Source organism: Atractosteus spatula, chromosome 14 (genome assembly GCF_055471065.1).
Source record: "Atractosteus spatula isolate fAtrSpa1 chromosome 14, fAtrSpa1.hap1, whole genome shotgun sequence".
NCBI classification, from domain to species: domain Eukaryota; kingdom Metazoa; phylum Chordata; class Actinopteri; order Semionotiformes; family Lepisosteidae; genus Atractosteus; species Atractosteus spatula.
The window spans coordinates 25,568,489-25,587,348 of NC_142719.1; the positions used below are offsets into that span (position 1 = coordinate 25,568,489).

The 18,860-nt window shown below is 39.9% G+C and overlaps 1 protein-coding gene across 3 annotated transcripts in view; it reads right to left on the reverse strand.

Annotated features, from left to right (window-relative positions):
- Positions 1-18,860, reverse strand: part of jade2 (jade family PHD finger 2) — a 71,740-nt gene that overhangs the window by 51,235 nt on the left and 1,645 nt on the right. For all 3 annotated transcript variants that reach the window (XM_088931993.1, XM_088931992.1, XM_088931991.1), the window contains 3 exons: positions 12,188-12,251; positions 9,769-9,854; positions 2,671-2,828 (listed from right to left, as the gene is read on the reverse strand). In XM_088931993.1, coding sequence (XP_088788119.1) covers positions 2,671-2,828; positions 9,769-9,854; positions 12,188-12,251 — 308 coding nt within the window. The remainder of the gene's footprint in view (positions 1-2,670; positions 2,829-9,768; positions 9,855-12,187; positions 12,252-18,860) is intronic.

Consider the following 18,860-nt stretch of genomic DNA (forward strand, 5'->3'; position numbering starts at 1 on the left):
AAAGGATCTTGACTTTTTTTAATTTGCAAATCTGTGCAATGAGGATATGAAACCTTGACAGCGAAGCTAAATAGGCCATTGTCTCCCTCATCCAGGTAAGTGTGCCAACTTCGTGACTTCACCTAAACCAATCTCAGGATTTGGGTTTAATGATTCAGATAAAGACATGATACTGCTTCCCAACAACCAGAGAATATGAAGCTTCACTATCTTGTTTTATTTTTCAGTAAACTTGCACCCAAGATTAGTGTGAAGCAAACAAAAACGTAATCCCAGATAGAATCTTGTTTGCTTTGTGACAGCTGCATGAAGGATTGAGGATGAAGTACCAGTCTTCAAAAAGAGTTCAACTGATACCCAGAGGACAGCTTACACTGATTTATTTAGGAATCATCATGTACATCATACGAATTGAATTGAAACCTCCCATTTAATCATCTTTTAAAAGACGTGCTCTTCTAATTCAGAAAGCAGAACAATGTTTAAACTTAACTAGGTAAGAAGCTCACCTGAAAAGTCCATTTTTTGAATCGCGAAAGGGTAAGCACTGAAAGCATTTTTTAAGAGTTAATAAATTCAAGACAAGAATAAGCTATAGGAAAAATATATTGTAGTCTAGAGAAAACATCTGTCCTGTTCAAAACAGAGCTATGATTTGAAAGGACACCCGCTGTAATGTGGGACAGCTGTTAATAAGGTATTCTGGTATTAAAATATTCTGGCCAACATGTAGTTTCGCAGAGGAAATCCAACTGGTTATAGCTATCATTCCCCAGCTGCCAGAGAAGCAGTTTTTCTACACTTAATCAGCGTGAGCATTTTCTCCAGCACATACTCAATTCAGATTCAGGCTTTCATATTTTGTCTTTTTTTTTTTAAATGTTGAAACGGTGCTTAAACTTAATTGCCGCTGACGACAGACTGCCTTCCAGATGTGGCAAAGGCATTGGAAGCCATTCGCTTTGGATACCTCCGGAATGCCTCATCAGCTACACTTGCAATGTCTCAGCCTTGCTCGGAGACCGCAAGGACACCGACATAAAACGGCCTCGAAAATCTCCACCTCTGCAAATGTTGCCGATGTAAATATTGTTTTTGCATGGCTGAATATTCTAATTGTACATCTAAATTTCTACACATGGGATTCCCAGGCACAGCTTTGTTACGCCTTTATCGCTTTGTAGCAGTCAGTCTGCCTGTGATCTGAGAGCTATGTCTTTCACAGACTTAAGCTTTTTATATGCTTCAAGAATGATCCATTTTTGGCCAGTACGTTGCCTAAAAGATGCTGTTTCCAATTTATGGCAGTGGAAAATTAAGCCGTGTCAAGCTTTTTTTTTGTTTAAATGATTTCATATATTTATTTTTTTATTTTAATTTCCCAGCTTGCAAGGGGACTTAGGCATAAGAAGTCCTGCCAATTCGCCATTCTCTGTCTGCTGAATGGGACTCTTATGCAATAGCTAATTACTTCCACTTGGCTCTGAACACAGCTTGTCTTCTCTGCTCAGTCAGACTGCAACGCTGTGCGATTACATTGTAAAAAAAATACCATCACAATGAAACATAAAACTGCACGAAGCTCAAATGACAAAGGATTACATCCTTTCTTCGGAACACAAAGAAAAACAAGTAGATAGGTACATAGGTATTAGTGGAGAGTGACGCACTTGGGATATATTACACATGAGCTGGACTAAGCAATGGTTTATGGGTAAAGAAAGGTTCCACAGATGTCTCCTGTGTTGTCTGCACAAGCCAGGTGAACACATGTTCTACAATAAAGTGTAATTTTCTGCACATGTGATGTGGTCATCAAAAATTCAAAAACTCAACATCTTTTACCACTGGACCCCGTCTGAAAAAGTATTTACAGACTCTGTCTGAAAAAGTATTTACTTCACGGTTATATTTAAAAGCCAGCCTACATTTTTTTTTAATATGGGCTTTTTCTACCAGCATGCTTTACATCCCTGAACAACCGTGAAAGGTTTGTTGCAATTCACACTTTTTTTTACTGATGCAATCAAAGTAGCATATCATAGAAGGTATACGTTTTTCAATAGTCTAATGTGAGGATACAGTAAGTAAGGTTTAATGTATGGTTTCCTTTGCAAGAAATGTGATAACATTCTGCAATGTGTTGTGTAATATGTGCTACATCCTGTGCCAGGTTCTATACCCCTGCAGCATGCAGCATTTTTTTGGTGTTCTGCACTCTCATTAGAACTTCTAATAATTTATTTCTCTGACACTTTTATGATATGGAAACATTCTTTTATATAGCTAGGCATTTTACTGGAGCACTGGGTGAAATATATTCTCCAACGGGTACGTACAACACCAAGTGTCTCACCTGGGATGTGAACACATAATGTTCCAGATATGAATCCAGAACCCTAACTGCCGCTCCACATTGATTGCTAGATAAAAACTATGAACTGCTGATTTTCTGAATTCTCATTTTTACTGTCTCTCGTCCTGCTATTTGACTGAATCTGTTGTTGTGTTGTTATGGGCTGTGATGATGCAAAAAACACTCCAGTGCTCCCCCGAGCCTAGCCAGGTCTGTCACACTGGCCTCCCGTACACTAGTGGAGGGCTAGAGAAGCACTGTGCTTCTGATTATTGAAGGTCTGCTTAACCACAAACAGATTCGGAGCTTTGTACCTGACCACGGGTTCCGGGATGGCCTCCTTGTTGGCAGGAACCTGAACTCCCTTCTCCCACTCCTGTCGCCAAGGGTCAGAGAGGATGTAGAATTCGTCCGGACTTAGCTGGGAGGAATCTGGAAGCTTCATGGCAGTAATAAAATGTGTCTGGAATACCTGCCAGAATGCAGAAGGGTGGAAATGGGGTCAGAATCTTCCCACTTCTTTTATCCCATTGTTTCTCTGTGTCGAACTGTTACAGAGCATTCCACTGAGAGAAGGTTAGTCACCCACAGTCCTGGCACTCATCAGGCCAGCAGGCCTCCCAACAACCAGCTTGGAAGCAAAGCAAGGAAGGAAAACAGCAACACAGGCAGTTCATGGAAAATTCAACCATTGTATTATAAACAAGGGTAAACTCAGAGAAAAGATGTGTGAGTTCTGCCTGTTGCCTTTCTTTCCCCCTAATCACTCTATTTTGCCCAGGGACATTAAGGAACACATGTACAGCATGTGCCTATTTTATAATCCAGGGCTCAAACAGCAAGAAGTCATGTAGAATTTTCTGCTGTAGGAATTGGCTGCGATTGAACATGAAAATGAGATGATGAGAGGGAAAAAAACGCACCTAGAGCAGGAAGATTAGGAAGTGGTGTTAAAGACTTGTCCATGGTGCCACTAAGCAGAGAGCTCAAGTTTTCTCTTCACAAGAAGTCGTCCAAACCCACAACAGCCCCCCATCCAAAGAAATCAGCTGAAAACAATATCCTCCAAGTCACAGAGTTCAGCTTGCTGACATCATCTTCATTATACAGTTTATTGTTTCTATATAAGCTGCCTGATCCCAGATTTATTAGATTCCTCTGTACAGATGCTTTACAAATGTTACTCCATACAGATTTACGGCTTCAACCTCATAAAAAAACAGCATCGAAAACTCATTTGTCTTTCACTGCTTTAGTGCACAAAAAACACCCAGCAAATACTGCTGTTCCAAAATACCCACACCCAGAAGAGCCTTTCACTTTCACTCGCTGAGGTGCGAGATCTAAACTCAGCAGGCTGTCGCTGGTCCAGGACTAAGGACTCGTCACAGGATCTCCTAGATGGGAGGCGTCTACGAATGGTCGCTGAGATTTATTGAAACGCCAGTTTCTGCTGCTGGATGGGCGCGCTGTGCTGCTGCGCCAGTGATTCATTTTTACTGCAGCGTGTTTACACAATGGAACCATAGCTAATTAACGTCAGGGAAACAGAATTACAAGGTCCCCAGTTTTAGTGTCTACTCTCTAATATTAAATAGCTTTGTCTTCCACACCATAGCGGCCATGTGATACTCCAGCGTGCGCCTGTACTACTATTGTAACAAAACTAAGTATCCATGGCACATGGCCAGCACCAACCTGAGCAGTAGAAGTGATTAAGCAAAAAGGGCATCTTTAGTAACTAAGCTTTTGTTAGTTTAGTTGAGTGTGCTGTACTGAGAGGAAGGTGTGTAGCCCAACTGTATGCGGCCTCTTATCCCAGTGGTATTCAAATTGTAGACCACCTACTTGTGCCTCTTTTATCTGTATTCTAGGCTATTCCTCTTTTATCTGTATTTTGCATTCTATCTAGGTTAATTAACAGTTCTAATTAATTACAGACCTAAATAAAAGGTAACTAAAGACTTCTAAATGGCACAGTGGATGATTTAAATATCATAACATTTTCATAGCGGGAGTGAATCTAGCACTATTAGAATCAAAGAAACCTCATTATTTTAAAAAATAATGTCATCAGAACAGCACAAGCAATTTGTTTTTGTTAGATGTGCATCTGTATCAAACACTACTATAAAGTAAGGTCCTAAAAGAAAATGAACATGGTAAACTGCTATGACAACTATCTTCTAGTGCATCACAACAGATGTCAAAACATTAGCTGCCAGAGAAAGTCTAATTTTAGCATCCATACGGACTGAAAGATCGACTGCTTGAAGATCTGGAGGAGTTGAACAAAAGCTAATGCCCGACTCATATCTAGGGCAGAGGAAAAGAGGTACAGACTGGCAGACCTCTGGGGGAGAAGAGAGAGCCGGACCCCGACCAAGCCTGGCCATCACCCTTTATGAGCACCGCAATCACAGCTAGCTCCAGAGGAGGAGGGGGGAGATTAAACTATTAACAATGCACCAAGACTGACACTGGATAGTGTTGACCTTATCATTCCAATGCAGGCGCATGATGAGAAGGCGTTCCTGGCACGAGAAGGGACAATGCGCCCAGTCTGTGAAAGCAGGACTGAACACCCGTGCCACTGCTTTCTAAGAACCCTCTTGACACAGAGGGAATCTTTTTTACAGGAATCTAATGCAAAAGAGGGTGGAAGCCCCACTCCTCCTGCTCCTCGGGTCCTTTTAAAACCCTTGGATTCCAATGGGAATTGGAAGCTCGCCTAGTACACTGCCGAAGGACGTTAGCGCAAACAGGCACTTGGACTTTTTTCAGAAATGCGGATGAAGATACGCAGTAGGGGACGGCTTGGATCTGCCCCTGGCCTGGCGTTTTTCAAAAGGCCGGCGACTGGAGCCTCACAACTATCTGGCACAAGATGCTGACGCTCAGCAAGATCAGTTACAAAAAGCCTGAGCAGAAAACAAAAATGGGAAAGCACACTGCCAAAAGCATAGCATGATAACCTTTCAATCATGTCTGTCCCTCAATTACAAGTACTGTACATTATAGTCGCACTTTCTCCGGCAGGCTATTGCTCTAAAAAACGCACTAACCCATGTCGTTACTTATTTGTATTCTGAATTTGCCTTTATGACAAATGCTACTTGTATGTGTGGTGTCCTACCCTGCAGTCTTTTCCTCCCTCTGAAAGTACTGTAGAAGTCACAAAATAAGAATGTGGAAAAAGTGGAGAAAGTTAAGTTTGCATGATTGGAATAGTATCAGTCTGTTAGACAAGAAAACAATCATTGTGAAAGTCAATAAGACAGTTCTTTTCATAACTGTTTCTACATGAACATCCTTCATCCCACTTCAGCAGTCATTTTATTTTGTTTATCTATCCATTTTGTGACATGAAAGCAATTTAACTGATTCAATAGGAGCTTTCAGTATGACACCTACACCTTTTGAAATGACAAGACCATATGTCAGTGTTCCTTCCTCATTCTCTGAACCTTAATAAGCGCTTGGCCAATCCGAGTCCTCTGCTTATATAAACCATCTAACAGAGTGATTCTTTCTTTTTAAAATCAGTGCCTGTCTCAATGCACAAGTTACATAAAACATACCTACAACCTTGCATATCTCTATTTCTCTTCACTGGAAAAAAAATCTCTCAAAAATAATGACAGATTGCTAAACCAGTCTGACACTTTAAGGTTTTAGTCACTCACTGAAAGATAGTAATGCTTGACACTCAAAGATTGCGACCTGCATTACACCATGACTGTGAACAACACACCATTAAGATGTAAGTGCACAGGCACAGGTAATCATGTCTGTCCCTCAATTACAAGTACATTACAGAGCCCCTTTCTCTGGCAGACAGTTTCGCTAAAAAAGAAACACACTAACCCTTATTGTTCTTATTTACATGTTTTTGTGAATTTGCCTTTATGGCGTATGTACTGTAGGAATGGCATGTTGGCGCAGCGGTTAGCATTGCTGCTTGGCAGCACTGGGGCCCTGTGTTCAATTCTGGACCTGGGGAACTATCTGTGTAGAGTTTTTATGTTCTCCCTGTGTTTGAATGGATTTCCTCTGGGTGCTCCGGCTTCCTCCCACAATCCAAAAATGTACTGGTAAGTTAACTGGTTTTTTGGTGAAATTGGCCCTGATGCGAGTGTGTGTGTCTGTGTCTGCCCTGTATTGCATAAAACAGTTAGAAAATGGATGCATGTACAGTATTAAGCCACAAAAAGCCCTGGCCACTTTCTAAAAGTAAAACAGATTTAATTATGTTACAAAACAGCAACATCCAAATCTATAACAGGTTTGATTTCTTAAGCTTATATACCAGAAGGCATATTTATAGAGCTACCACACATTTGAATATGAAGATATTTTTTGGCTGCTGTTGCCTATATTCTCTGAACATCAAAAGTAGATGCCAGATAATTTGAAAGTCCACCTAAAGTGATTTACACACGTCTGATGGATCTAACCACCTCCTCTAGTTTCGTACAGCTGTTTGTGTCTCATTTCCATGGATCTGCACAGCTGTTTTTGCCGAGCTTAATAGGCTCCAACAGCTGTCTGCTTCCAGTTCTATGGGTGTATGCAACTGCTGGCATCTGGATCTATTGATTTTTACAATCAGTGGCATCTAGCATCAATACGTTTGTACGGATTGTGGCATCTGTTTTCATTCAAACAGGAGCAAAGAGACAGAGGAATTAACATGGGAACTGTTGCGAACCAAAACGACAGTCTTGTAATAAAAGCTGTTTGGCTGCTTCATAATTTCTACATTCAAGACTCTCACTTCCATATCTTTCCTTTCAATCTCATGGTTAAAAATGCAAATCTGATCTTTGGCAAAGCCCCTGAAGAATATTAAAGAAGCTAGAACAAAATAAAAACTTGATGCTGCAATGTATTGCTGGTAAAACTGCTTAAATTACAAGTGGTGGACCAGCTTTCTACTACTGTAACATTCTTGTTCACTTGTAGAGTAACACATATAAACATAAAAACACTTAGGCCTAACTCTGACAGTTCATAAAAACTCTTACAAATTCATAAAATCATCAGGAAAACAAAAAATGTAACATGCACTGACATTTCTACAATAAATACAGCTATGACATATATAAATTAAGTTGATTAACATTTATCATCAGCTTGTGAAAGACAAAGGTTAGAAGTGTGTTGGAAGTAAGAGAAGCTGTATACTTGTTACAAAAGCTTTGTTTGAAGTTCCAGATGCTGTCTTGTGGGATTCTGTCCAACTCCTCTCAGAGAGAGAAAAAGCTTCTTCACTGGTCCCCAAGCCCTAGATGTTGCATGTATCCCCTGCTCATCCCATATTATTAAAGAGAGCTCATGTCTGCTGAATAAAGCATCCACAGAGTAAATGTCACATTCTCATTTTGCCAAAAAGGCAATGTAATACAGGTACATGTGGCAGGAGGACACATGTTGTTGGCAGTCTTGACTCTAATAAAAGTCACTGAATGGTCTCATCAAGTGAATACGGTAAAGAAATTGGACTTTATTCATGAGGGGTTTGTGTTTTGGTGTCCATTAGTGCCCAAATACAATCGATAATCAAAATAAAGTTTGCACTCTGTATATACATTAATAATTTGCATGGATTTTATATATTGATTAAATGTTAGGGTGGGGACTAGACATTCCTGCCCTGACCATTACATTAGGACCTCTCACACAACTGGTCTGCTGTATACAACTAGTGTGCCCTGCATGTAAGTGCCACATTTGCCGATGTCCAACTGGATAGTTTGCATCTATGCAAAGTTTGGTTTGATGACTAAAAAGCTCAAAATATGGTTCCTCTACTGGAGAGTCCACCTGAGGTGACTTAATCGAGTCTTAATCTAAACTTACTGATAGCATAACGGCATTGGACTCTTGATAAGGAATGCATACTGTATTTTTCCTTTAACCAGGCTTGAAATTCAACAGTTTAAATAACCTCAACAGACAACCCAAAACAAACACCTCATGAATAAAGTCTAATTTCTTTACTATATTCACTTGACGAGACCATTCAGTGACTTTTATTAGATATTTTTAACTGCATTATCAAGGGCAAATATTCTGGCAGCTTTTCCCTTTCACAAAATCAGTTGCTATGCTATTTAGTCTGTGTGTCTGGAATCATTTCACATATGGCTGAGCATACTGTTTAAAAATTACTTTCAAAAACTCATCTTGTTTGACAATGTTTTTGTCTCAGTTAAGTCTTCAGTGCCTAGAAATTGAATCTGTGCCCTGCCCAAACCATTAACTGTCAAGAATGTTGACAACTGTCACAGAATCATAAAGACAACAAGACAATAGCTTACTACTGCTGAACTCTGGCTATGCACGCAGTATTGAAACTCCTGTAATTACTGTGTTCACTCCTTCAGTAAAGAAGAAACCACGTTTCATGAGCTCTTCCAAGACAAGAAGCCCAAGAACTGTACAATGAAGATGGGTTGAGTGAGCTTTGTATCAGAATTTACTGAAATGTGGTAAGAATGAGGCTGAGCCCAACAAGTTGACATTTCAGAAGGCAATGACCTCAGTAGGACATTCAGTGACGCAAGTGCTGCTCAAGGCAGTGCCCACCGTCTGCTCACATCTTTCCTCTATTCCAGAGATTCTCATCATTTTCCTTGCATATATCTCTCTTGTAAAAAAATATGTTTTAGTATGGGCACTCTAATTCAGTATATAGAAAATACCTAATTCTTGAATTAGAAGTTATTAAAAGCAAAAATGCACAGCAGACTTACCGTAAGCACTGTCAGAGCTGATTCACGGTACAAGAATGTTTTTCTTACTGTCAGGTCTATGGGAGAAAAGTTTTCCTTTGTTTCTAGGGATTACCTGGATTGTCTCTTGGGAGCCATAGTTGAGAAACTACTGTTTTATAGAAACAAATTCCTTTCCATTGTACTTCATTACCACTGACAATCTTATGGCAAACTGATGCAAAATGCAACTTATGGGCATCTGACAGTTGTGTCTTGAGTTCAAGGGTGTACTTCCTGACTCACCAGTTTTGACATACTAAAGTCCATAACCAAGTTAAAGTATAAAGTATCTATATTTAAGACTCAGTTCTAAACCAATTGGTAACACTTTAGATTCTGGAAATCACACTTTAAAAATGCTTAACAATCAAGATTTTAACACAGAAGTAGCCATTAATAAGGTCTTTTGCATATTTCTGTAAAAATCTAAATTTGATGACTAAAAATAAATTTGAGGACTAAAACTTACAATGCTTACCTATTAGAGGCTATAAAGGAATTATAAATGAAATCTGCAGCCCCTTAACTAAATTGTTACTAAGATGTTTTATGCAGCGGGGCGCCAGTCTGAACGTTCTATTTCCTCTCCCCCAGATTCAGTGTAAGACCCTTGTGGTGCTGCCGAGAACTGACCTCCGAGGGCTTCTTCTGTTCCTGCCGAACCCATGTGCACTTAGTGCCTGTGTTCTTGGAGCACCTTGACCAGGAGGTCACATGACCTGCCACAAAACAAAAGGACAGATGACTCAGTCACATTTTCTCTGGGACACGAAGCTGCCTTGCAGACAATGACTCAACGCTCCCTTGAGCCACCAGCCTCCAGTTCTGTGTGTGTAATTAAAGCAATGGAAACGCAATGCTGCACTTCAAATGCACCTTGAAAACGCAAAGGAAAACAAACAAAAAAACAAACATGGCGTAACAGGAGTGCAACTTTGCAAGCAGCCACATTTTGAGTTTAGGTAGCCAATATGAATTTAAAGACCGAGCTTCGCGATGGATAGGTCAGATTTTTAGACAGGAAGAAGTAGATGTAGCAGAAGAGAAGCTAACTTTATAGAGATATTTCTACTGGGTCACCACATGTCCTGTGAATTATCCTATAGGGAATAAAGGAAAAACATAAACCCCGGTGTTTCTTTCTTTTCATCCAGATTTACCCCTGCTACAGATCCATATCCTTAACGTTACCTTCAGGTGACAGTTTCAAAAACAAGTGTTAAGTCCTGACTAACTTTGCCTGAAGGGAAGAAATGCCCCAGGGGGCACAATCCTGCCCCAGGCATACACAAGCACATCTTCACCTGGAGTGTAGCAGCTGTATTTAGTTTGGACCAATTTAATTGTTAAAGACCTTCATTCTGTTATTAACCCCATAAAGTGGTTTTGGCTTAAAACTCTTTGTTGCACACCAATGCACAGTTATAGTCTGTGTCACTAATTCAGATATGACTCCAGGAACTGTTTTGCTGTGAAGTGCTTGTAAAAGCAGATAGCCTGTCACTTCAGGTAATCACTTACCAAGGATATGGGAAGCTGTAACAGTATTAACAAAAGCACAGAAAATCCAGGCACATTTGAGAGGTTGGAATTGACAACTTTGAGAGGATTTAATCAAAGCTTTCAGATACTTTGACTTCAGGCTATTTTTTAAAAAAAAGACGCCATCCAGAAAAAAGGTGATGACCTAAAATTACACGTAGGTGGTTATAGTTACATGAAATTATTTACTGAACAAGACCACACCTCTTGCAGGACAATCGACACTTTATGAATGAACCGCGCACACAGCTCTGAGCTTGGTGTATCTGGAGTAATAGTAACACCATCCATCCAGCCATTATTAAAGAACACTTCATCCTGGTAAGGGCTGCAGCAACCTGAACTCTATCCTGGAAGTATAAGGAACAAAACAGAACTATACCACAAACAGAACACCACTACATCATACGGTGGACACACATAACCACAGACTAGATAGTCCTTAGAGCGGTACAGATTTTAACATCAGCAAATAAACTTGTTTTCATAGAGTCCCTGAGGAATCCCTCTATAAAATCCCTAAGTGAGCAGAGCTACGCATCAGTGAGCTGTGGTTCTTACCCCACTGAGCCACCACAGGAAAGTGCTGTGTGTGCACTTGCGGCCTCCAAGGTCAGGACTGCTTCCTGCTTCTTCTCTTAAGATTTTGGGGAGGGAGTGCCTGGCTCCACGGCCAACGTGCACTTCTAAGGGGCCTGCATAAAGGGCTGCTGCCATATAAAACGCCCTGGACTGAAATTTAATCTAAAAAAGCAGGTGCTGCGCAAAGAGCCCTGGGATTGATCTAACGTGTTGATGGGGAGCTCCAGGAAGTTCCCACCCTCTTTATTTGCCAGGCCGCAATAAACTTACATTCAACTTCCTCCTGGGTGCTGGGAGAAAATGTATTTGAATACAGTGAAGGACTGCTGAGGTTTCACTTTGAACACTCAAAAACGTAACTTCATCTTTTTTGAAGCTGGGGATCCACCGTTTTATTTTACAGCCCAAAAACATCACAGTTAAATCTGGAATGTAGTGCTAGAAAGTGTTGCAAATACATGCTGGAGATATGGGTCGACCCTTATGTACAGTACCTGTGGCAATGCACAGAGGGTGCATTGCAGGGGAATGAAAGTGTTTGCTAAAATAAGGGCAGACAGTCATTACTGTAGTAAGTGTCAGTATCAGTTTCAGGAGATACTGTGGCTGCGGCTTAATGAGCAGTCAAAGAGCTCTTTTCCCTGGCAGCACATTGGGCTGAGTCTATTAGTCCAGAGACACCAAAGCACAAACAAGTGCCATTCGTAAAAATACCTTTAAGTATCTCCCAAATGCGCGCCTGTATTTTTTCATCCTTGTGATTTTTTTTTTCTTTTCCCAAGACTCCGGGAACAGTCGTCGAACAGAACAGAGCTTCGTGTAGTCTGCTCCATTTAGTCTGAGCCCTCTTAACTCACTCCAAAATAATTAGTCTCTAACGGAGGCGATCCCCACTCCCCCACCTTATCTTGCTGAAGCGGCTACTTACTGTCTGTGGTGTCTGAGTCATTGCTGCTGGTTGAGTATTTCCTCCTTTTCTTTTCACTTTCCATCTGCAGGAAAAGAAATAAAACACTTAAGTGAGATGTAGCATCATGCAAACTCCATGTTTTTAATACACTATTGACAGAGTCCTAATCCACACTCTATGGCCCTCAGAAAACCAACATGAAGCCATAGAGGAGGAAAGGAGAGAGAGCTGGATTCACCAGCTCCAGTAGAAGGACCAGTTAGCTAGGAAAAGGGGGGGAAACTTGCTTTTATGACCTTCAATCGCAAATCTCTGCTTTAAAACTGTGCTTTTTTCCCCATTTAAACTAGGCACTTTCAAGTTCTGACCAGCCAAATACGACATTTAGATTGGCAAAGCTGTCACAGCAGTTTAAAAATAACTTTTTCATTTTCTTGTTATCTTTGTTGAGAGCCATGCTGTTGGCTAGAATTAAAAAAAAAAACATTTAATTCAGCAGACTCCTGTTTCTGAACATGCTTCTTGTCCAGCCGACGTTAGTGTCTAGCTTGTACATCATACGGAAGATTCCACATCCCTTTGAGCTTTTTCTCATGACCTCAAAACTTCCCATTATGCATGTAGATGTAGCCCAGTACAAATCTAAACCGTTTCATTTTATGCCAGTAAAAAGTGAACTTTTCCTTCAAACAAAGCCCCAGAAACAACAGAATTAATCATTAATGCAACTCTAGCTCAAATCAAGTCATTTATGAAGCAGTTTGCCTTCCAATTTATTCACCCATCTAAAGAGCAGTAATGTGCTTCCAAATGTATTGATCCAGGTGTCCCCTCAATCCGATGCCATACACAAATTAAGCACTTAGCCAATTTCGAGCAGGTACACACATGCCTTCTACACACTCGGTAGTAGTTGGCATTAAATGCTTTCAGCTGCAGCCAAGTCGGATTACATTACTTTGGTATTTGACTTCACACAGGCCCCTCTCCATCGACGTAGTTTATTGTAAAGTAAATACAGTGCAAAACGCTGGCAGCCTGCCTTGGCTTGTGAATGCTGGTAAACTGTACCAGATTAGTGGTAAGAGAACAAGGATGCGTCTGCAAATTGACCCCGATTCAAAGCCTGCTGACAACTCACAGAAAACTCGATAAAACATGAGCCATTGGTAGCATTCAATCCTTCACTGATATCCACCAAGCCTGCAGTCTGTTTCTTTACCTTTTTCCTTGCGAATGATGCTGCCTATCATTGGATATACAGCAAATAAAAAATCTTTTAGATGCTACCATATTTGAACAAATCCAGAGATTGCAAAAGAGAAAGTATAATTATCTGAAACTTCATCTCTTTGCTCCAACAACCCTTGGCCCTATTCTCCTTATAAATGCTGTAACGTGACAAGCACTAGAAAATAGGAGATTGTAAGATAGACAGCTACATGCAATCCCACACAGGTCCTAAATCACTTGCAGTACTATGGAGCACACATACAGAAAAGAAGACTGTGTGTGATTTCAAACCCACCTCTAAGCTACTGTACATTCTTCATACTCATTAAACCATTCTTCTTCCCAATATTAAATGAAACCTGCATTTTCTGATGCCTTAGTGAATGGATCTTATGCTTAACATTCCTATTATATCATTACATACCTACAGCTCAAAACTACATGTCTCATATTGTTCTCTTCAGAAATGACTAAAAGTTTATATTGTACGACCCTGAACATCTTACATCAAAACCAAAAACTACTAGATTTCATTCAGACCTTTTAACCGAACTGAACCACTTAAGTGGATAAGACTTCAAATCACCTGTGCTTTCAAGGTCTAAACCATGAATCGATCCACAGGTGCTGCTAAAATCTGCAATACCATAAAAAAGGCAACATCCAAGATCACAGTGCAAGTACAAAATAGCATACTTGAACCACATGTGAGAAAACACTGTCAGAGAGCCAGGTTCTCATTTTTTTCTTATTACAGTTTTTCTTCCTTTCCAAATAAAACTTTTATTGAACATGTGCAACGCTGCAATAATAACAGTGCCCAGTACAGTGTTAATGCCCTGTGTCCAAACAAAACTCAGGCGACAAGAGAACAGTGATATCACTCCAAATCCCACAGGACTCTGCTCCTGTTTTCACTTCACTAGCACAGAAATGGCAATTGAGCTATTTTGGGAGACGTTAAAAAAACAGCCAGATTGCAGCATAACTGGCATTAGGCTTTCTAATGCACTCATATCCATCACAGCAGGAGTTACTCGCTGGATAACTGACTGTGGCATCAGTTAAGCATCTTGAATCAAATTATCATTATCTGTATCGAGGTAAATATTGCAAAGGTGATGGCCATTGTAAACAATTCTTTTTTTTTTTGCAAAGCCTTCAGGCAAATGCAATGATGTCAAGTAATGTAAAATACCAAGTAGGGGTAAGAATTCTAACAGATGGTTTTTGATAATAAATATTTTTAATGTAAAAATAAAAAAGAAATAAACAATAAAGACAAAACTCTACCGTGATACACCTTTTGTTTCCAAATATGCAGTTCTGCAACTTAGGATTCACTTCTGTAATTTAACACTACAGATTGTTACCTTCCATCCAGGTTGAAACCTGCTTTGCATCCATTTTCTGCTGTGTTATATACCTGTTAATTGTAACTAGCCCAGTTGTGGACTTAGTGGTCATTAAAAATGGATGAGTGGATATTATAACCTATACACAATGCATAGAGTCTGTTGTTCTACTCCTCGTTGGAAAATGTGAAGAAAAAAAGCACAGTGCATGAATACATCAGCTAAAGTACTTTATCCGTGCTAAAGATCCACACAATTAGTTATAATAAATCTTCTCATTTTGAATCCTACTGACCAGGTTACAGTACCTTTTCCACATTGTACAAAACTAGGCATATTTGCCTACTATTCTGTCACTCATACATATCCGAGTAATGATTTCACAAGTTTGGGACAGCAAGACATTCTAAAATCCTTAATCAGCAGAAAAATGGTAAAGGGTGATATTGCCATGCACCTATAATTAATAACTTATTATATAAACTTAAAAGTGTCATTATTACCCTAGTATATCTTCTGCTTTCATTTATTTTGTTTGGTTGAGAACATCTGACTACAGGTTTTCCAACTGTATATCCATGCTGCCATGTAACAGGTGATCAGTATGCATTGAAGCTTTGTAATTAACATTCATTTCTTGGATATTGAGAGCCATAAAAAGAGGTCTGTGTGGCATTATCTGTGTAATTTACAGCAACTGAGCTTTTTATTGTTGAAGCCCACTGAATAAGAAGAGTTTGTGTCTTAACAAAGAGTGGTGGACTGCAGACTTCAATGTTGAGAATGGCATCTTGACAGACTATCCCTACAGCTGGCACCTGAAAAAACCCTTGAAGAACTAACATTGAGGAGAGGCAACATTCGCAACTCTGCCATGTGGAGGACAAACAAGGTTTGGAATTACTGTCCAGTGCAAATGATAGTATAAGGTGTATAAGTATAAGATAGTATAAGCCTTATTTATTGATCCACTAATCTCATTTTCAGTCACTAGAAAGCAGCCATTTACATTCTGGGGTCAAAATCAGTCTGAGGCATCATCCAAAACTGCTGACAAATGGACCTCTGCGTGTCTCAGCCTCCTTTGAGAGTCTGCCAAGCTACCGAGCAGGAGTGCAGGGAGGCTTTGTGAGATTAATCCACAACTCACAGCTTTCATGCGATCATTAGTTAATTAGCGGACTGTGCAAGCTAACAGAAACTTCAGAAGTACATAAATTCTTTTGGTACAAGAGGAATCAGATGAGGAGAAAGAAACAGCCTGGTCATGAGGATGAGACACATACAAACCTCTAGGCGCGGGAAACATACTGTAGCAATGGGAAGACGTCAGAAGTGTATTGAGTGTGTGATGGCTCATTTCATTCCATTGCTACACACAGAAAAGCTGAGAGGCTTGATTGAGGTTGTCTCAGTTCATTGCCTCACATTTCTAGAGTGTCTTAATTCTGTACTGTTTTGTTTAGAGCTGTGACAAAACACCTTACATTTCCTAAAATAATTCAACTAGTATAACAAGCAAGGAACCAGCATTTCAACAACATGATAAGGACAATGCACTGGATCTCCAAAGCAGTTTTAAACAAAACAACAGATGTGCAATTATATAGCAGAGCTCTGCTGGTGAGAAGGCTGGATTTGTGCTTGATCAACAATGATGACCTTCTCACAAAGGGCTAAAAAATAGAACTCGAGAAAACATCAGATAGTTGTCTTATTTATCAGCCCATTTGCTTTCTTCTTAAAATACGGCTGTTGCATTCCCAGCTCATTCAAAGGAAAAAAACACAGGCTGACAAGACCAACATATTCTTCAACCCACGTCTTCAGCAGGTATTTGTCAAAAACAACTGAAGAGCAGTATGTGACTGAATGTACACTTTCTACAGGGATTTGTGGCAGCATTTTATTCACAGATGGGGGAAAATATGATTTAGTAACATTTTAATAGCCTAGAGATTAAAATCTACTTGACAATTATAGCTCTGTCATATTAACAGGGCTCCAAATCAAGAATGAGTCATCGTCAGCCTATTGAAAATGGCATGGAATACTGCTTATTTCCAGAAATGTAATGTAGCCACAGAACAAGGTGATGATGTTCTCACAACAGCTTTCATTAATGTGTATGCTACTGGATAATTCATTGTCTACACGCAGTTAAGGCTCATGTGAAGCACATATGAAGTGAGGCACTTTTCTCCATGTTATAGCACCGCAGTACTGAGTAATTCCCTGGTTTTTCATTCATGAATAATACTCCCCCCTGTGGAGGAAAGGTGGTAATGGGACATAACTGCCCATTCAAAAGTCTGTTGGACCCTTTCCTACAGTGGTCAGTTCATTCAAAAAGGGAAGTGACTCCTGAAGCTTCAGCCAATCACAGAACTCGAAGACTTAGCCAAACACAATGCTTGCACATTCAGCACTTTTACAGTTGATGGATCTTGATGGACACTTTAACTGCAATAAAACTCCACAGCGCTCCATCTCTGATCCACACAACACATTGCCCCTATTTTACAGAATGCAAAATACCTGGAGATGGACAATCAACAGGTCTAACTTTCTGCCTTATTTGACCTATCTTGAGGGAGATGAGGGTTTGCTATTTTGCTTAGTAAAAGACAGCCGTGTGCACTGATCCTAAGAAAGTTTAGTAACAGTCACAACACAAACAGAAGCTTAATAATGGAAAATTACACCATTGAAATGCTATAATTCACTCACATAAAGATACCTTTTCATCACAATAGAAAAAAAAAACAGGCCTAAAGAATCTTCAATAGGAGACATTCAAGCAAATCCACCTGACCTTTCACTGACACTGCTGGCAAACAGCACCCATAACTGTTCCCAAAATATTACAGTGGCAACTACTTTGTGGTGACTTTAAATACAGCCGTGTTTTTACAAAAAGTGTGCTCTTCAACCTTGTCACTCCTTCTTTCTGTACGCTTCTTGCCTGACATGTTTTAAGATTTCATGATGTTCACAGATGTGAAAACCTCCAGCTGGGAAAACTTTGCTTTTTCTGCTTTTAACTGCACTGCAATAAAAAAGAAAAAGTACTGTAGCTATGTCTAGCTCTAGATTTTGAAACGACGTTGAGTTTAAATGAAAAAGACTTAATGACTTAAATGTAGCGCCAAGGAAATGAGGAGAAATGAAGGATTAGCTGCACTTGTGAAGAGCAGACATTTTGCAAACTTTTGAAAGTTGGACTTAAAAGGCAATATATGAGCACACCAACTTCAGATTTAACAAAGTTGGGTATATTTCTCTACCCTGGTTCTAGAGACAGAACAATCCAATAGGACTTTGAGGTCACCCAAAATCACAAGTTTCAAAACCACAAGTGACTGTATGTTCTCCTCTGCTGGATGTTCTCCGTGTGGTCTGGTTCCTTGTACCTCCAGAAGAAATGCTAGCTTTGTTATCAGGTGTCCCTAGATAATCCTGTGTGGTGGCATGTGACCTGCAGTGGACTGGCAATAACTACAGACTGTAGTCCTTCCTATTGGTTGGGACACATAACCAGATTGCTGCAACTATCACCAGAAATAAGTGTCATTCTACTAATGGATGAATAATTTTTAAATTGCTTTATTTAAGCAATCATCGCCAACTGATCACAATTAAAACTGTTCCAAAAAGTAATGATTTTATGGTTATCTAGAAATACTGGATTATAAATCTCCTGGAGCAGCAATAAAATGCCTGCTTAGACTGTTTTAAGGGGGTTAATGTGAAAATATTATATTGAGCATTGCGATTTCGTCTTAAAAGGGACTCCGGGATAAGGTTTAGTGAGGGAATTCGTTACAACCGGAAACAGAAGCCACGTTTCTCGATCTTTCGATCCGATGAAACTCACTAGAAGATAACAGCAAATCACTACACACCTCCTGAACCTTTCGCTATTCAGGAAACCACAATAAATAACACAGTTCTAAAACCCCACCAAATTAAACTGATCACTGACTGCATTCGCCCCCCCAAAAAAATGGCTGTTAAACAAAACCCATGGCTGTTTATTCGATTAAAGTGGTTTAATAATATGAATTCAAATATCCATAATAACCGCCACGAAGCAAGCACAG